The sequence below is a fragment of the Ochlerotatus camptorhynchus genome, unplaced genomic scaffold, assembly GCF_037179485.1.
Source record: "Ochlerotatus camptorhynchus isolate MF236.1 unplaced genomic scaffold, CSIRO-AGI_Acam_v1.1 ptg000633l, whole genome shotgun sequence".
Taxonomy (NCBI): domain Eukaryota; kingdom Metazoa; phylum Arthropoda; class Insecta; order Diptera; family Culicidae; genus Ochlerotatus; species Ochlerotatus camptorhynchus.
The window spans coordinates 382,982-402,626 of record NW_027041112.1 but is presented as its reverse complement, the minus strand read 5'-3'; the positions used below and the strand labels follow the sequence as shown (position 1 = coordinate 402,626).

The window sequence follows — 19,645 nt, the reverse complement described above, 5'->3', positions numbered from 1 at the left end:
GATACCTTCCGTATCAAGCTGGGTCAACAGGCGCCACGGGGAAGTAAACTTCTACCTGACACAGTTCCTGTCAGGCCATGACTGCTTTAGGAGTTACTTGCATAGGTTCGGACATGCAAGTACTCCCACCTGCCCCGCGTGTGCTGACGTCGAAGAGACGGCCGAACACGTTGTATTCGCCTGTCCACGCTTCGAGCCAGTATCGAGCGCTATGCTAGCGATATGCGGAGCGGATACATCGTCCCTAGGATGTGTGGTACCACCGAGAACTGAAGCGCGGTGGTGACTGCGGTCACCCACATAGTTTCGGAACTACAACGACAGTGGCGTGCCGAGCAGCAGTTGCATACTGCCCGACTAGATCGATAGACTATTGCTAGAGAAGCGCCATAGGGCTATAGCGGCCCCTCCCACGAAGTAATGCCTTCGGGCGGTTCCGGGGAGGTCAAGGGCCAAGCGCACAGGGTAAGGTTTAGTGGGTCGGGAGTGCAATTCTCCCATCCCCACACCCTGAGTTCATTCTCAGGTGTCTGTAAGCAGATTTCTCCCTGTATAAAAAAAAAGACAGGGCAAGTCAAATGATCAATTCAGTTGAACTCAATTGAACGTGTAAACCATGTCATTCAACTGACTTGATCAACTCACTTGAATTGAAAAAAGTTGAACTAGGCTCAACTTTTCAAGCCAATTGAATTCAACTGATTGATCATTTGACTTGCCTAGTCTAAACCCAGTTTTAAGGTGATTCGCTGTGACATACTTATTCTCGTAACCACTTTGAAATTTTAAGTGCACAAATATCAGCTTCTACGACACGTGGAACATTCAAATGGTTACTCCACGTTTGCTGCACATACATGAAGTAGCAATTTCAGGTGAAATTGAAAATTCGAAGTGGAAGTGCATGTACAGCCTACGTAGCGGCCATTTGTGGACTCTACAAGAAATCACCTTAAACTGCTTCTCGCTCCAACAGTGTTTTGGGGCTTCTTCAGGTCGTGCCAATGTGATGGCGCAATAATTTCAGATTGGGCTGAGTAATGACAGGATGCCAAATCCGAAGTTTTACCAGACACTAGTTCACGTAAATTTCCTGGTTGATGGTCCCGGATGCAATGCAAATGTAACTTTTTTAACCACAGGTACAGATAGCCTGCCAAACCAGATATTTCTTAGCGAACTTCGACAGTGTCATATGCTTGAAAATGTCTGCCACCTTTTCCCGTACAAAACTCCTGCCCAGAAAGCTGTTTGAAGTCTGCCTTGATGCAGGTTTCGTCGTCCATAACAGGTATTGACTTCGCCACTTGTAGTGGCTACTCTGGATCCACTTTTCACATGACGTGCGCCGGAATGAGTCGCGCTTTGCTGTCGTATTTCACATCCAACAAAAAGAACTTGTTTTGGATGTGTGATGGATGTGCGGAACTGTTCGAAAACTCACATTTTCGGACAATGACTATGCCAACTAACAATGCAGGGCCGATTTGTTCATTAACAAATGCTATCACGGAGCTACGCAACGAAATACAGCAGATGGCCGTTAAGTCCACTGCTCCGACAACGCCATCGAGGAAAAGGTGGCCTACAGTAGGTCCTCTCGTGACATCCAAACGCCAACGAGATGTTGATGGTGAAACACGTGCTCCTGATGCATGTCAGGTGGGTAGCAAACAACCAACTGACAATGTAGTTGTTGTTCCCACAAGTACTGACCAGAGAGAACTAAAATTCTGGCTGTACTTATCTCATATTCATCCGGAAGTTGCCAATGAAGCGGTTTCTGCCATGGTGAAAGCTAATTTGGAAACAGATGACAACCCTGTTGTCATAAAACTTGTACCCAAGGGAAAGGACATCAGCACGCTGTCATTCGTATCCTTCAAAGTTGGCATCGACAAAAGATTGAAGACTAAGGCACTGGATGCTGCAACCTGGCCCGAGAGCATCATGTTCCGCAAGTTCGAAAATTTTGGTGCGCAAAAATCTCAACATCCAACGAAGCTGGCAAAACTGGATCCAAATACGCAAACACCCAAAACGGACACCCCAACAATGGACCAGACATAGTGAAGTTAAAAATCATTCTGGGACGCACCGATGGAAGCCACCAATTCTCTCACCACAGTCGAGCCATTCGTGCCAGCGTTCTACAGTCGTCCCGGCCCTGTGTGTGAGTTGAAAAGGTGGTCTTCCAGTCTGTTACGTCAGGCAAGTATCATCTGTTTCTCGACCAGTACCACTCCTGATTCGTTCATTGGTTCCAGTGCATTATTAGTCATCAACCATCCATCGCCCGCCTGTCACCTGAACACTCTGGGACGCATTGAAGTTAGCACTGCGGAAGCCCCTTCTTCTTCCGCCACAGTCGAGTTAATCCAGTCATCGTCCTGCAGTCGTCCTGGACCTGTGTGTGGGCTTGGAGAAGGGGTCTTCCAACCCGCAACTCAAGGCAAGTATGTTCGTGTCATCACCAGTTTCGCTCCTAATTTGTTCGTTGCTTCCAGCGCCTCACCGCCTCAAGAGCAACAACCGGCTGGTTCGACTGAAACGTCATACTCCGATGGCTTCAAATCCCACATCACCGATGGGACATACAGCACTGCACCGGATCTTGCTCGCCACGTTTTGGAACATCCCAGACCAGAACGCGTTGCCTGCTGCCTCAAGGAAGCCCCTGAGCCACTCAACCCAGTCGCGCTTGCTGATTCCTGTCATCGTAGTCGTTCTGGCCCTGTGGTTGAGAATGGTGAAGGGGTCTTCCAACCTTCTACATCAGGCAAGTATGCGTTTGTTGAAAACAGTTCTTCTCCTGATCCGTCTCTGTGTTCCAGAGTACCACCATGCTCGTTTCGGCTGATCGATCATTCTGCAGACCTCCAACCGACTTCGTTCGACCGCCTGTTGGTGTATTACCAGAACGTTAGTGGCCTGCGAACAAAGATTGATGATTTTTTCCTGACTGCCGTTGACTCTGACTACGATGTCATAGTTCTTACGGAAACTTGGCTCGATGAATTCATCTCAATTATTTGGCAGTCTATTCACGGTATTTCGAAACGACCGCAACCACCAGAATAGTACCAAATCGCGTGGGGGAGGCGTCTTGATTGCGGTATCCAAACGCCTAAGCTCCTGCATCGATCCTGCTCCAGTTTGCACTTCTCTAGAGCAGCTGTGGGTCAAAATAACGACGCCTCGTAGATCAATAAATATTGGCGCTATGTATCTACCGCCAGACCGAAAATCTGATTCGATCAGCATTGCAAACCACATCAGTTCGATTGGTACCGTGTTCTCTCGACTAGAACAAAACGATCTAGCTCTGATATTTGGTGACTACAATCAGTCTGGGCACCCATGGAACGTTCCTGCAAACGATCTTCCTAGCATTGATGTTCTTCGCTCGAACATGCCCGCATCCTGCTGTGCTCTCCTTGATGGTTTCAACCTGCATGGCTTAACGCAAATCAACTCGATACTGAGTAGTAACTCTCGGCTACTTGATCTCGTTCTGGCGAACGAAGCTGCAGGACTGGAATGTTCTATCCTAGAAGCCCCAGAGCCTTTGATTGGCATCGACACCAATCATCCTGCGTTGGAAGTTTCCATCAACCTGTCTGTTCCTGTTTGCTACGATAACCCTCCTGTTGATGTACATGAGCTCGACTTTCGTAGAGCAGATTTCGTCGCGCTGAGTCACTCGCTTGCCCAGGCAGATTGGCAGTTCCTTGACACGTGTTCATCTATAACTGATTCTATCCCATTGAGGAGGCCCTCTCCCAAACCCGTATGGTCCAATGCTCGACTACGGAATTTGAAGCGTCTGACATCGAAGGCCCTCCGTAAATACTGTCGTACTCGTAACCCATTCACCAAACGATTATTTTCAACAGCAAGCAACGAATATCGCACATATAACCGCATTCTTTACAAGAGCTACACAAGGCGTGTGCAGGCTAATTTACGGCTTAATCCAAAGCAGTTCTGGTCATTCGTGAATACCAAACGAAACGAGGAGGGGCTACTAAAGGGCCCAAGTAACAATCTAAATGCTTGGAAGCTTTATTCTTATTTTATCATTGTTTTATCATAGCATCCCTTCCAGCCTGTGGTTGTATTACGGTTTTATGACTACTAAATTAAAACTCAGACTTCATAGTTTTAACGGTAGCTGTAAGGTGGTTCTGCATCACTGCTTATAACTGAAGAATAAAACCAAAACAAAACATAAAATTATGTTTTATGGTACACTTTTTATGACCGATATAAAACTTGAAGCAGTCTTAGAGCTTCATTAAAGCTTCATTACAACTATCATCTTTATCAGAGGCCTAAGATTCACAGATAAGAAATATACTGCTACAACAAAAAATACTCTGAAATTTTTTGTTATTATAAAAAACAAATCTATTCAGATATATGAAATGAAAACCCCTTCAGTGCTTCTGAACACGATGAAGATGAGACGATCGACAATATGAAACTCCTGGAGGAACTACAGTTATACGATCCCTACATAAGGCACAGTGAGGTGAAGGAGCTCTTAAAAATAATGAACAAGCGGCTTTCCGATACACTTCCGAAAGATCCACGAACCCTTCTTAAAGCAACGCCGACAGTTTCACTAAATCCGTTTGGAGATCGCCAGTATTGACGACACGGCTTTAAACCTTGTATTGAAAAAGCTTTTAGTGGATCCAATAAGCATTTCTTACATCTTGATTACAAGCGAAAATAGGAGGATCGCTTGGAATGTTGACTTTTTGACAGGTGGTCATGGTTTTTGTTTTGTTTTGATTCGCTGTACCGAATAAAACCAGCAAGCTAGTTATATAGCTTAAATATAACTTAAAGCTCTCAATTTGGACTACGAAATGCTAAGATACAACCATTAGGTTTATGTTATGCTATAGAATTCCAATCTAGGAGAATATGTTATATTGAGGTATTTTTAAGGAGTAGCAAGTTATAACGAAAAAAAATGTCGCCGTATGAACAAATTTCACACAGTATGAATAATTACGCTTTAATTGATAGGCAATAAAACACTTTCATACATCTATGTATAATTAAATAATATGTGACTGGTTATTGCTCAACAGTAGTAACAGTTTTGTACTAAATAGATAATCTTTGAATGACTCTTTAATGCATGGTGCTAATGCAGACAAATTAAAAATATCCCTGTATTTTAGTATTCATATGGCGCACTAAATTTATGCTCCTATTTGGTATAATAATCACCATAAATATTGCACGGCATGCTGTGAAGCATATACAGATTGGTTTAAAATTATAATAAAGTCGTCTTATTTTCAATGTACAATAATATCAGCCATTATTACCAACTGACAAGGATCATGATTTCACATCAAACATCGAAAGAATAAAACCACAATAAAATATTTCTCAATATTAACTATCATCCAAAAACCCCAACTTAAAACCTTCAAAGTTGTCAACATGTTTTGCGTATCATGTTTTATCAACTTCTTCAGGAGCGATTCATGCGGTTGTAATATAGTTTTATGGTAGTCATTAGAAGGCTGTTAAAACATTCTGACCTGGAGGAGGTTTTATGTTTTCATTTTTAACAATCACGTCTAGAGTGTGATAAAACTGACATAAATCCTATGCTCCTAAAGTAGTTCGCATATCAAGTTTTAATGACTGCATTAAAACTGGGCCAATTGGCCATGACATGGCTGTATTGCGGTTCTCAGGAGATTGTTAAAGCAATGTGGTCGTCAGTGAAGGTTTTATAATTTGGTTATATCAACTGCTATAAAACTTAAATAAAACAAAAACTGTTGCTTGGGGGTGATACGGTCAAAATTTGGTCAATATCAACTTGACGTATTTCTTTCAATTTTGCATTTAAAAAACCTGAACACCCTCATTTTGAAGGTGTGTGTGTGTAGAATGTTGCTCCTATTTTGATTTTGGAATTCACTCTTCAGTTGTCAAAATGCCGTCCAAGCAAGAAGAGCAGCGTATCAAAATTTTGCTCGCGCATCGCGAAAATCCGAGCTACTCGCACGCAAAGTTGGCAAAATCGCTAAAAGTTGCCAAATCAACCGTTACAAATGTAATTAAAGTGTTTGGGGAACGTTTGTCGACAGCCAGGAAGTCTGGATCGGGGGGAAATCGAAAACCGGAAGCCGCTGAGACGACAAAGAGAGTTGCCGGTAGTTTCAAGCGAAACCCTAACCTCTCTCTCCGAGATGCCGCAAATAAGCTGGGTGTATCGTCTACAACCGTGCATCGAGCCAAAAAACGAGCCGGACTATCGACTTACAAGAAGGTAGTGACTCCAAATCGCGATGATAAACAAAATACGACGGCCAAAGCGCGATCCCGGAGGCTGTACACGACGATGCTGACGATGTTTGACTGCGTGGTAATGGACGACGAAACCTACGTCAAAGCCGACTACAAGCAGCTTCCGGGACAGGAGTTTTATACGGCAAAAGGAAGGGGAAAGGTAGCAGATGTTTTCAAGCACATGAAACTGTCAAAGTTCGCAAAGAAATATCTGGTTTGGCAAGCCATCTGTACCTGTGGCTTGAAAAGCAGCATTTTCATAGCTTCCGGGACTGTCAACCAAGAAATTTACGTGAAAGAGTGTTTGAATAAACGTCTGCTGCCTTTCCTGAAGAAACACGGTTGTTCCGTACTGTTTTGGCCGGATTGGGCATCTTGCCATTACGGTAAAAAGGCTATGGAGTGGTACGCCGCCAACAACGTGCAGGTGGTTCCCAAGGACAAGAACCCTCCCAACACGCCAGAGCTCCGCCCAATTGAGAAATACTGGGCTATTGTCAAGCGGAACCTAAAGAAGACCAAAAAACTGCTAAGGGCGAGCAGCAGTTCAAGGCAAACTGGCTTTCTGCGGCGAAGAAGGTGGACAAGGTGGCTGTACAAAATCTGATGGCAGGGGTCAAGCGTAAGGCCCGGCAATTCGGATTTGGAAAAGCGGAAGCCTAACTGAATATTTTTCCTGAATTTTATACTAATTGAACTTGAAAAAGAAATTTAATTTGATTTTTTAAATAAATGATTTCACCGATTTACACGCGTTTTCCCTTGACCAAATTTTGACCGTATCACCCTTTAGTCGAAATTCACCTGGGTGATAGAATCGGCAGCAATTCCCTTGAGAAATGCAATCTTCTGGCAGAACATTTCAAAAGCATTTTCAATGACATTACGGCTTCGTTGTCCCAAGTTGCTGAAGCGGTGAGGGACACTCCCAGTGATGCTTTCAATTTTTCGATTACCTCGGTTACAGTAGACCTCGTCGAATCCGCCATCAAGAAGCTGAAATTTTCTAATGCTGCTGGCCCTGACGGGATCCCCTCAAGCATCCTGAAGCGATGCTGTTCAGAGCTTGCAACACCGCTTTCGAAGCTGTTCAATATTTCATTACAGCAGGGGGAGTTCCCTACGCGTTGGAAATCGTCATTCATGTTCCCGATCTACAAGAAAGGAGACAAGAGAAACGTCGAAAATTACCGAGGGATCACATCACTCAGTGCCTGCTCTAAAGTTTTTGAAATCATCATCAACGACGCATTATTCTCTAGCTGCAGAAATTACATTTCTCCTGACCAACAAGGTTTTTATCCCAAGAGATCAGTTTCAACAAATCTAGCTCCGTTCATTTCTTTATGTCTTCGGAGTATGGAAGCTGGAGCGCAGGTGGACGTTGTATATACAGATCTCAAGGCTGCATTCGACCGGGTTGACCACTCCATACTGCTAGCTAAACTAGAAAAACTCGGTGTATCCTCGGGTTTAACTCGTTGGTTCAAGTCCTATCTGACCAACCGGGAACTTTGTGTTAGAATCGGATCAGAGCAATCGGACTATTTTACAAACAGCTCCGGTGTTCCTCAAGGTAGCAACTTGGGACCATTGCTATTCTCAATTTTTGTGAATGAGGCCGAACTGATCCTCCCAACTGGTTGCCGATCGTTCTACGCGGATGATGTGAAGATCTATGTGATTGTTCGTAGCTTCGCCGATTGCTTGCGGCTTCAGCACCTAATCGATACTTTCGAAGAGTGGTGCTCAAGAAACTATCTCACGTTGAATGTACAAAAATGTTATATTATCTCATTTCATCGCAAGCTGAAACCAGTGGCATTCAACTATACGATAAATCACCAACTTCTGCAACGTGTGGACATTGTTCGTGGCCTAGGAATCACGCTGGACTGCGCCTTAACAAACAAGCTTCATTACTCGGGCATCGTTGCGAAAGCTAACAGGCAACTCGGGTTCATTTTCAAGATCGCTGACGAGTTTCGCGATCCTGCCTGTCTAAAAGCTCTATACTGCTCTCTAGTGCGATCGACCTTGGAATTCAGCTCGGTAGTATGGTGCCCGTATCAAGCAGTTTGGATAGCGAAGATTGAATCTGTTCAAAGGAAATTTGTTCGGTATGCCTTTCGTCACCTTCCTTGGAATGACCCTGTGAACCTTCCACCGTACGAAGATCGTTGTCAACTCCTGGGTCTTGAAACACTAGAACATAGGCGGACGATTAGTCAGGCCGTATTCGCAGCGAAAGTACTTATTGGTGATATCGACTCTCCAGGAATCTTGGCTGAATTCGAAATCTACGCACCCGAACGAGTTCTTCGATCGAGGAGTTTCCTGCATCTTGGACCTCGTGCTGCGAACTACAGCTTGCATGACCCAATACGTTTCATGTCTGGGCGTTTCAACGAGTTTTACGAGTTTTTCGACTTCAACTGTGCAGCGGAAACCTTTCGTCACCGTATTCAACGCAGACTTCTGAGAAGGACTTCTACCTGATTCACGGACAACTCTATGCCATAGGAGGATAACTTTTTTATGCTATAGACTTGATTAATGTTCGTTGTTATTGTATTGTATTGTATTATTGTGATTCATGTATTTCGAAAAGATATGGGGTTTTTACGCCTTTTCTAGGCTTTTCCCCATCAGGCTACATTTAGACACGTTAAGTCCGATGAAGAAAAACAAAATAAATAAATAAAATAAATAATGGCATTTGGCCTAGTTACCCATTCAGCCTAATGCCCCTACACCAGTAAAAGGTAGTATTTCCGCCATAATCTGACGTCAAATGCTAATTTTTCTTTGAATTGGCAATATTAGCTAGTAAAAGCAATATCAAACGCACCGAGAAATGTTAATCCAAACGAGTTATTAGAGAAAATCGATGAAGAGAATCGATCATTGCAGCTAGGCCCTTATGATTCTGAACGCTAGATATTATTCACACTGTCTCTAATTGGATGAACTTTTTTTTTTCAAATTGCGGATTTGCTCGATAATGTTCATAAAGTATTGAGTCTCCTGAGTCCGATAAAAAAAAAACAATCGTGTGAAGAGGATTTGAAATATCCAATAACCTTGCTTAAATTATCGATTACTGTCGAGTAAATCAATCATCAAATAATCGCCTTCGTTCTCATCTGTCTGCAAATATGCGTTTCCCTAGGATCTCTGTCGTTTTCAATTTCCAGGCAAATCGTAAAACATTTGTTATCGTTCCTCATTTCCGTGACTTTACATCCATCCCGAACAATCGCTCGGAACGTTGTAGCATTAAACATTCCTGAATTCTGTTTCTCGTTCTCCTCTCATCGCTTCTTGCTTCCTTCTCAATCGAACAAGCTTTTCTTCTTATTCAAGAAATTTACTGGCGGAAGTAAAGCGGCATTGGATTCCCTTCAGGCGATGGCAAAACACACACATACACACTCCCTACCACCCACCGCCCCGCCATCCTATTCATTTATTCAAATCGCTGCGAACATGCTTCCCCCCGGAATACATAGAGACGAAAATGACAGAACGTAAAAGCTTTTCCCACCACCTTTGTAACTTCTCTCCGGGATTCAAGGCGAGAAGAGATGCTGCGACACCGGGGAATGCGGAAATACGCAAAAATCAGTCGTTCGTCTTTGGTTTGCTCAGCACTTGAACAGGCGGCGGTGGAGATGGGCCGATCGAAGGACACTCACTCATTCACTTACTCACTCATAATCATTTCCGCGCATCTTCGTCGCTCTCGTCGTTTCGAGAGGTTCCGAAGGGCTGCTGACTATCATCAATTTGTGTGCTTCTTTGGGGGTCAATCTTTTTTGGGGAGGGTTTCTTAGCATTGAGGAAGGTTTTCATAAATTGGACTGGGTTCATAAATGATAAGTCGTCAGCCATGCGTCTCCATGAGCTCGTTCCGGGTCTATAGGATCGAGCTCCTTGCTCCATTCGAATCGCACGGCGACTTCCTACGATTGATATTCATTATAGTAATTTCATAAATGGTCCGAAAGTGCATTCCTGTGCGGTCAATGTCGGAACGTTAGCTGTAGCTACCTACACTTGCGCTTCTGCAGTGGCATTGCTCGGGAGGATGAGTGAAATCAACAGGATGAAAACAAATGCAGTTTCTTGCCATGTTATTGAAAAGTGGCGCTCCGGGTTTCTTTCTCTCTCTCGGTTGTATGGTTTTTCTCATTTTGGAGCTTTTGTTCCGGCCGACGTTGCACGAAAGTGAAAGCTCTCTAACCGTCCAGAGCTGTGAAGAGGGGAGTTGATGGGAAATTGATGCATACTTCGGCGTGCGGCCGTGTTGGCAACGTTTTGGGTTAGCTTGTGTTCTGGAAATGTATTGTTTGGAAGAAGATTTAATTAGACATCTTAGCACGCAATTATCAATTATTACACATTTGACCAAGTCTTAGCTCTGGAAAATTTTCAGAGATTTTTTTAAAGAATCATTGAGATTTTTTCCGAGTCTGGGATGTTTAAAATAAGGTCTAAATCTGCTTCTTGGAAATTTCCCCCTGAACATAAATTTATTTGAAATTCATGATTTCAAGAACGTTTACGAATAGCTTCTCTCATTATTCAAGATTTAACCTAATGGCCATCGAAAAATGTTGAAGATTATGGAACATATAAACCAAAATTTTGAGACACAGGAGATGCCCCGAAAAAAAATCAGACTTATATTAACTAGACCTGTGCGCCGGTCTTATCATTGGCGGTGGTGGCATTGATACCATTTTCGATAGGCAACAAGGTAGGCGGCTTGCATCGGCGTATCACTACGGTGGCTATTAAACTTTTCCTTTTTAAACTTGAATCTAATCCAAAATATTGTATTACCAATTAAGGACCCCCGCTAATTTGAACTGTACTTCATTCATATTTACGGGGTTAATTTTTACTTTAAACTTATAGTAACCCTATTGTAATTGGCATCAGAAAAGCGTGTTTCTGGAAGGCTTATTTGTTGTTTTTGTTTTGATTCTACGATCCTTTTTACAATGTTCCATTTCGTTTTTCTCCATTCCCTGAGCTTAATGACGTTTGAGCCATTTTTAATTTACACTACGTGCAGATTAGCGAGGTTCAAATTTATAAACATCCGATTACCGGGGGTCCACTGTATTAGTTGAAGTACAATACCGTGGACCCCCGATAATCTGACGATTTTAAATTTTAACCCCGCTAAGGGGGTGTTCATTAACTACTTAAACAGTTTTTTTGGGATTGGTTTGATCCCTCGCGGTAACATAAAAACTCTTTTCAACCGAGCCCAGAATATTTTCAAACACACGCGAACTTATTGCATAAGTTTCCAAGCGTCCACTAGTTAACAAGTTTTACGTTTTTCACACTTGCCATTTATTACCCCTACAAAGCAGAGCTGGACGATCTTTAAGATTATTAAGTATGACATCTTAATTAGATAAGCAAACTGCTTAAAGTTATATATATGAACTCTCTCTACAGTTTAGTAATTTAAATTGGAAAAAGCTTAGGCGATCATTTTCAGCGATCAAGAGCTTATCAATAATCAACAAAGCATCCCTTTACACTAGCAACCCCGCATGGGGTGTGGTGACACATTTCACGTGATTTGTGCCAAAGTTGATCTCGAACTTCTCGATCAACTTGGATTGTACGAGAAGAATGTCTTCTGGATGTGCGATCACTGTGCGGCGCTTTTTTCAAACGGCCACTTCCGTAATATCGTGAGCCGTGACGTCAATCAGACTTCTGTGGCTCCAAACGCGGTTGATTCGATGAAAGAGGACATCGAGAAATTGAATTCGGCTGTTATTGCTCTTGCAGCCAAAGTGGAATCGAAGATCCCAGTCAGCTCAACTCCACGTTGGCCTAAAAATGACCGCTTTGATTCCGGTCGTGGCACCCCGAAACGTCGCCGTACTTCATCTAGCACTGACGACAAGCCCATACTGTGTGGTAAGAAAGCACCTATCGACTCGGTCAGAACCGTGGACCTGAACGATGATCTGGTGTGGGTTTACTTATCGGCGTTTCATCCCACTACTACGAACGATGAAATTTCATCTCTTGTCTCTAAGTGTTTGTGTCTGGAAACAGACGAGAAACCTCGGGTTGCCAAGTTGGTTCCCAGATGAAAAGATCCGTCAACGTTTCCTTCAAAGTCGGCGTCAACCAAAACAAACGGGATGTTGCCCTTTCCTGCGATTCGTGGCCGGAGGGCATTCAGTTCCGTGAGTTCGATGATTCCCGGTCAAAGAAGGTGACCAAAATCACCCGTATTGGTCCAGCACAGTGACACCAGTTCCAGGATACTTCCTTTTCAATTACATACGTGCTGTTGGGCGGATCTGGGACGCAACAACACAGCGCTTCGGAAGCCTCTGATCCCTCCGAACCAGTCGAGCTGTTTGTAGATCTAATCATCAGAAGTCGTCCTGGCCCTGGTTTTGGAATCGGTGACGAGGTCTTCCAGCCTGTACTTACAGGCAAGTATCGATACGTTCCAAAACCTTCTTTTTCTGAGCCACCTTCTGCTTCCAGCAGCGAATACTTAACGCAACCATCCGATCCAACCTCGCCTTCTGAAAACGACGTAGTAAGCTCGATGTCTTCTGAACTCTGGATGAACCAATCTGCTTTGCAACCGGGAGGCATCGTGGAAAGCTTTATGGAAGCCCCCGGTTCCTCTAACTCAGTCGTGCTAATTCCTGTCAGCGTTCATCATAGTCGTCCTGGCCCTGATTTTATATGTGGATTGGGGGTCTTCCAACTTGCTAGAACAGGCGAGTACATAATTAATAGCGCAAATACGATGTCTGATGCCGATCCAAATTTCAGCACCTTGCATGCCGCCGAATCAACTCTCGTACCTCGGAGCCCGGAACGCGCCGTAGAAAGCCTCGTGGAAGCCCCTGATCCCTCCGTCTCAGTCCAGCCATTTGCTGCCGCCGCTCACCATAGTCGTTCCGGACCTGTAGTCGGATGTGGAGAGGGGGTCTTCCAACCCAGTCACTATGGCGAGTATCCGCATGGTATTGTTAATGTTCATTCGCTGCCTGATGCTTCCGTGATTTCTAGGAAGAACAGACGTTCGATTGTAAGCCGCAAGCAGGACATCGTGATTTTCTTCCAAAACGCCGGCGGAATGAATTCTGATGTTGACGACTACCGGCTTGCTGTATCGGATCGTTGCTATGATGTGATTGTCCTATGCGAGACGTGGCTTGATTCGCGAACGCTTTCCAGCCAGGTGTTCGGATCCGATTATGAGGTTTTTCGTTGCGATCGGAATCCAAACAACAGCCGAAAATCTACTGGTGGTGGCGTTCTTGTGGCTGTCCGTTCCGGATTGGAGGCGAGAGCAATCGAAAATGAATCGTGAAACAGTGTGGAACAGGTTTGGACAGCCATTAAACTGGGCGATCGCACATTATTTTTGTGCGCATTGTACATGCCACCAGATCGAGTTCGTGATCTTGAACTCATCGAGACTCACTGTCAATCAGTCTTCACAGTAATGGAAAGAGCGACTCCAATTGATGAGCTATTCATTTTTGGGGACTTTAACCTAGCAGGCGTTTCGTGGAGACCATCCCATAGCGGCTTCCTCTATCCAGATCCAGAGCGTTCTGTATTTCATGCAGGAGCTATCGGCCTTCTCGATAACTATAGCGTAGCAACGCTTTCTCAAATTAACTACGTAGTCAACGAGAACAACCATAGTTTGGACCTCTGCTTCGTGAGCACTCAGGACAATGCTCCGTTCATTTCCACAGCACCTTGTCCACTAGTTAAGCTTGTTCCGCACCACCCTCCTCTGATTGTCACTGTTGAGGACAATCTCGTTCGTGATTTCGATAGTCTTCCTGCTGCGGTTTCTTATGACTTTCGAAAGGCCGACCATCGAAGCATTGTAGATGTGTTGTCAAACATGGACTGGGAGAACATTCTCGATCATGACGACGTTGAGGCCGCTGCGCAAACTTTTTCTCATGTCTTGGCATATGTCATTGACAGACACGTCCCGAAAAGAATTCAACGCAAAGACTCTCACCCTCCCTGGCAGACGATTGAGCTGCGTAGGTTGAAGTCGACCAAGAGAGCAGCATTGAGAAGATTTACGAAGTATCGCACGCTTCCTCTGAAACATCACGTCGTGAGGCTTAATCACGAATATCAGCGAGCCAGTCGTCGATGCTTTCTGCGATTTCAACGAGGTATTCAGCGTAACCTTAAACTTCACCCGAAATCCTTCTGGAACTACGTGAACGAGCAACGCAGAGAATCTGGCCTCCCATCGTCAATGGAATTGAACAGTGAAGTCGCTTCCACTCCGCAGGATATTTGTCGCCTTTTTTCTGTCAATTTTGCCAGTGTGTTCACTGATGAGAGACTAAGTGACGACCATGTTTCCCTCGCAGCCAGGAACATCCCACTAAATGGTCAAACGCTGAGTGCAATTGATGTCAACGTTGAGATGATTTCTAACGCTGCAACGCAGCTCAAATCGTCCTTCAACCCTGGACCCGATGGAGTTCCGTCCGTGTTTTTGAAGAAACATATTGCTTGCTTGTTAACTCCACTTCACCGTCTATTCCGGATGTCTCTCTCCAGTGGTATATTTCCATCCTTCTGGAAATGTGCACACATGTTTCCTGTCCACAAAAAGGGAAGCAAACGAGCCGTGGATAACTATCGTGGAATTACATCGCTGAGTGCTGTTTCGAAACTATTCGAGCTTGTTATTATGGAACCGTTGTTCTCTCACAGCAAGCAGTATCTGAGTGCTGATCAACACGGGTTTACTGGCGGTCGCTCTACAACCACCAATCTGCTATGCCTCACATCCTACATTACCGATAGTATGACTGAACGGGTACAGACGGACGTTATATATACCGATCTATCCGCGGCATTCGATAAGTTGAATCATGACATTGCGATTGCTAAACTTGACAGGCTTGGGGTGAGCGGTAATCTCTTGAGTTGGTTCCGTTCGTATCTTACTGGTCGCCAACTTATGGTTGCTATAGGAGATTGCAAATCAGCTAGCTTCTTTGCCACATCAGGTATACCGCAGGGAAGCCATCTGGGACCGTTGATTTTTCTACTCTACTTCAACGACGTGAACCTGGTTATCGAAGGACCACGATTAGCATATGCAGACGACCTCAAAATATTTTTACGAATTTGCTCGATCGCTGACTGCCACAATCTTCAACATCAGCTTAATGTCTTTGCCAGTTGGTGTACTTTAAATCGAATGGTAGTGAACCCAGCAAAGTGCTCTGCCATAACGTTCTCACGAAAAAAGCAACCGATTGTATTCAGCTATGACCTGCTTGGAACGACACTCGAACGCGTGAATCAGGTGAAAGACCTGGGTGTGGTGTTGGATTCACAGCTAACATTCAGGCAACACATTTCTTATGTCATCAATAAGTCGTCTAGGACTTTAGGATTCATCTTCAGGATAGCTAAGAATTTCGCCGATGTCTACTGCTTAAAATCTCTTTACTGCTCCCTCGTACGATCGACGCTTGAGTATTGTTCTGCGGTTTGGAATCCGAATTACAACAATGGTGCCGAGAGAATCGAATCTGTTCAACGTCGCTTTCTTCGTTTTGCGCTTCGTAGACTGCCCTGGAGAGATCCGCTTCGGCTGCCCAGCTACGAGAGTCGCTGCCAACTGATAAACCTTGAACCTCTCCGGATTAGAAGTGACACCAACAGAGCTTTGATTATCGCCGACACTCTACAGGGACGAATAGATTGTGAGGCTATCCTAAGGCAAATTGACCTAAACGTGCAACCCCGACCACTCCGTAACAACCTCATGCTGAGACTGCCACTGCGTCGCACGAACTACGGGGCATATGGTGCGATTTGCGGACTACAGCGTGTGTTCAATAGAGTCGCATCTGTATTCGACTTTCACCTCACACGTGATGCGCTTCGTCGGAGATTCTCATCTGTTTTCGCCGGCCGCAGTGACTGACAGAGAAAATTAGTGTTTTTCCATTTATGTTTTTTTTTTACATTCTGACCAAAGTGCTTTGTTTTTCTTTCTGTGATTATTTGACATGTAATTTTGCTATTATTATTTTTATGATTAGTATTATTAACATCATTTGGGCTACAGCCAGCCTGTTGATGTATGGCAACAATAAACAATTAAGCATGCTTATGCAATCATAACTTTCAGCGAGGTAAGGATTTTCATGGAACCCCAACATTCAGCTAGAAAACTTATTACTAATTCAAGGCTTCATCCAAATAACCTTCAAAGTTTATTTATTTGATTGTTAAATTCAGTCCTTTATATCCATAATACGTGTGCGAGGCTCAAACAGTGCTCTCACGAAAAATTTAGATCTGGTTACTCTCTGATTTTTCCTATGTCCTCCCTCCAATCATTTGGTGATCAGTTGGTGGATCAAAACGCTACGATGTTTTATGTTTGACGTTTCAGTCTTTGGACTTGATATGTTTCATGGGATTTAAAGTTGTACTAGCTTCCGTTCATCGCAAAAAGTTTTACTAGCCCTGATGAATATCCCCACCTCTTGATCGATACCCAAACATAAGTAATAATTCTTCAAGATCTTCAAAAGTCTAGACTTTTCAGAAGAATTCAATGCTTCTCTGATGCTATTGGTACTGCCCTAAAAATTTCCAAACTTCAACAAATTTCTCAAGACTTCCCTGAATTTGTCAAAAAAAAAATTAATTTATTTCGCATTTTTCCTCAAATTAATTGATCTGAAGATCTGAGAACTTTGCGGAAGTATTTGGAAATCCTCTGAGTTTATAGTTACGTTAATTGAGCTGCGCTGAGGTTCTCTGATCTTTTCTGATGTTATTGAAGCCACCCGAAATTTCGTGAAGTTCTCATAAAGTTCTACACCCGAAAATTTTCCCTGAAAATGTCTGGATTTCTGTAATGTTTCCAAAATATGTATGAAGTTTTCTAAATTTCTCAGAAGTTCTCTGGCCTTAATCCTGAATTTAGAGAAATAATCCTTTGCAGATCTTTTAAGTTTCCCAAAACTCTGGAGTTTTCTGAAGTTATTGGGGCTGCCCGAGGGACTGCCCTTAAGATCTATGAGCTTGTCTAAAGATCATAAGAACTAGCTAGTCTGAGGTTCCTGGAATTTCTATAAAGTATCCACAAGTTATTTGGACTTCTCTGGAGTTTTCTAGACTTCCTCAAACATCTTCAAACTTCTTAATAGTTCCTGCAGTTTCCATGAAGCTGTTGGAACCACCTTGAAGTTCTTAAAGCTTCCCTGAAGTGCCCACAATTTTATAAAAGATCTCAGATTTTACCTGTTTATTCCACAGTCTGTCCATGGCATTTTCGCGAAATCCCAAGCATGTCCTTTCATCATTCCTCGATTTTTTTATAAAGTTAGTTAACATTTTTAGACCGCTCTGAAGTTCTCCAATGCATTCGGAAGTTCTCATTATTCTTCTGAGGGTGTTTCTGGAACTGCCCTGAAATCAATGAAACTGTTCTGAAAATATTTTAACATCTCGACGTTTTGTGCAGTATCTTAAATTTATTGGAGCCTCTGTGAAGATTCAGAAATATTAATTGAGTTCTTCCCGGATGTTCTCTGATAATCTTTGATTTCTTGCTATTTTTCTATTTATAACTGGCTCAAAATTTGTAACCCTCGTCTAGGGTGATAATTAATAACCCACCATTTTAATGTGTTTGCCACGAGCGTACGCCTTGTCTGTTTTGATTTGTTTTTGTTTTGGTCGCACGCTCGGCAACATACTCACCACTGCTCTATTTCTAAATATTTTAATTTGTTGTTTTCTTAGTAGATTTTATTCGTGTAGGCATGTTTTAGGATTAGAATGTAGTGTAAAAATTATCGATTTAAATTGTCTCGCGATTAGAATAAAATAGGTCCCGTTTCTCCTCCCGCTGCAAAAGAAAGCGAAAAATATAAGCAGCACAACATTCGAGCGCGGTTGCAGGAGAACAATGGCGGTTATTGTATTGTCGGTGATTGTCAGCTAGTACGGAAAGGAAAGAAAGTTACGAACCACGAGAAAGTGACGCGTTTTTTCCCCGTCCGTTTGAAGTGAAAACGAGAAGTTGGAGTGCCGTTTTCGTGGCGTGTGTCCGCTGCAGGGATAATTCCCAGCATCGTCGCGTGGAATTTACGTCGTTTCCCCAAAAAGTGCCGTGGTTCGTGAGCAGAAGCAAAGGGTGTCGGATCACCGCCAAGGGAAGCTAAATTTCAAGGATTCTTCTGCTTCCCGGCTAAACCCCAAGGATCCCCGAACACCCACCGTCCACACTGCGGTGGCTCAGCCAGTAGAGCCAGTCTCGCCACCGCAGTTAAGAGCCAAGGAGGGACGAAGCAGGCCGAACCGAAGGAGCGTTCGCCTGGGTAGTGCACTGCGGTGACTACCGGGACCATCTACTGCGAGTAGTTGGTCCGGTGATTCGTCACCATCGTCGCCGAGGATTTCCGATAAAGGAGCATTGCTCATCCCCTCGCTAAACGCCAAGGACCGCTGCTACGCAGCTAAAGTGAAGTAGGAGACGCTCGGCACAGACCGTGTCTGGAGCCGACGTGAACAAGCCGCAACCGCCGCCGCAACCACCGCCGCAACCGCCGCCGCAACCACCGCCGCAACCGCCGCCGCAACCGCCGCCGCAACCGCCGCCGCAACCGCCGCCGCAACCGCCGCCGCAACCGCCGCCGCAACCGCCGCCGCAACCGCCGCCGCAACCGCCGCCGCAACCGCCGCCGCAACCGCCGCCGCAACCGCCGCCGCAACCGCCGCCGCAACCGCCGCCGCAACCGCCGCCGCAACCGCCGCCGCAATCGTCGAAGGGCCCCACCGTGTGTCACCGAGAATCAGCGAGGAGAAAGGGAAGGTTAGATTATCAATAGACGTCTTAAATTTCAAATTTCTTTCTCTTTCAGTTCATCAATCCATCCAAATCCGAACGTCTTTGGGGAAAGTACTCTGCTCGTAGCCGCCCCGCCGGAGTAAATCGGGCCAGCTATAGGCTGGCAGGTAAGCCGCAACTTTCAAATTCTCGAAACATATTTGAAGCTCACTTTCCAAAAGTTCCCGCGATTTTTAAATTATTCAAAATCTTTATACTTCTGATTGCAAGTTTCCTGAATCGAATGGAACAGTTTTTGAAATTTTTCTGAAATTTATGGAACAGCCCTGAGACCATTGGAACCTAATATTATGGATCTTAACACTTTACCGTAATTCTGGAAGTTTTTGAAGTTCTCAGCAGTTTCTTGAAATTCTCGGAAATATCTCGAAATTCTCAAAA

The 19,645-nt window shown here is 44.2% G+C and overlaps 1 protein-coding gene across 1 annotated transcript; it reads left to right on the top strand.

The window, feature by feature from the left end:
* Positions 1-2,100: 2,100 nt before the first annotated feature.
* LOC135714256 (uncharacterized) lies at positions 2,101-19,347 on the top strand. The gene is made up of 5 exons (XM_065237587.1): positions 2,101-2,719; positions 12,148-12,334; positions 12,421-12,583; positions 18,903-19,228; positions 19,278-19,347. The coding sequence occupies exons 1-5, from the start codon at positions 2,101-2,103 to the stop codon at positions 19,345-19,347; spliced, it is 1,365 nt and encodes a 454-aa protein (XP_065093659.1).
* The last annotated feature ends 298 nt before the right edge of the window (positions 19,348-19,645 follow it).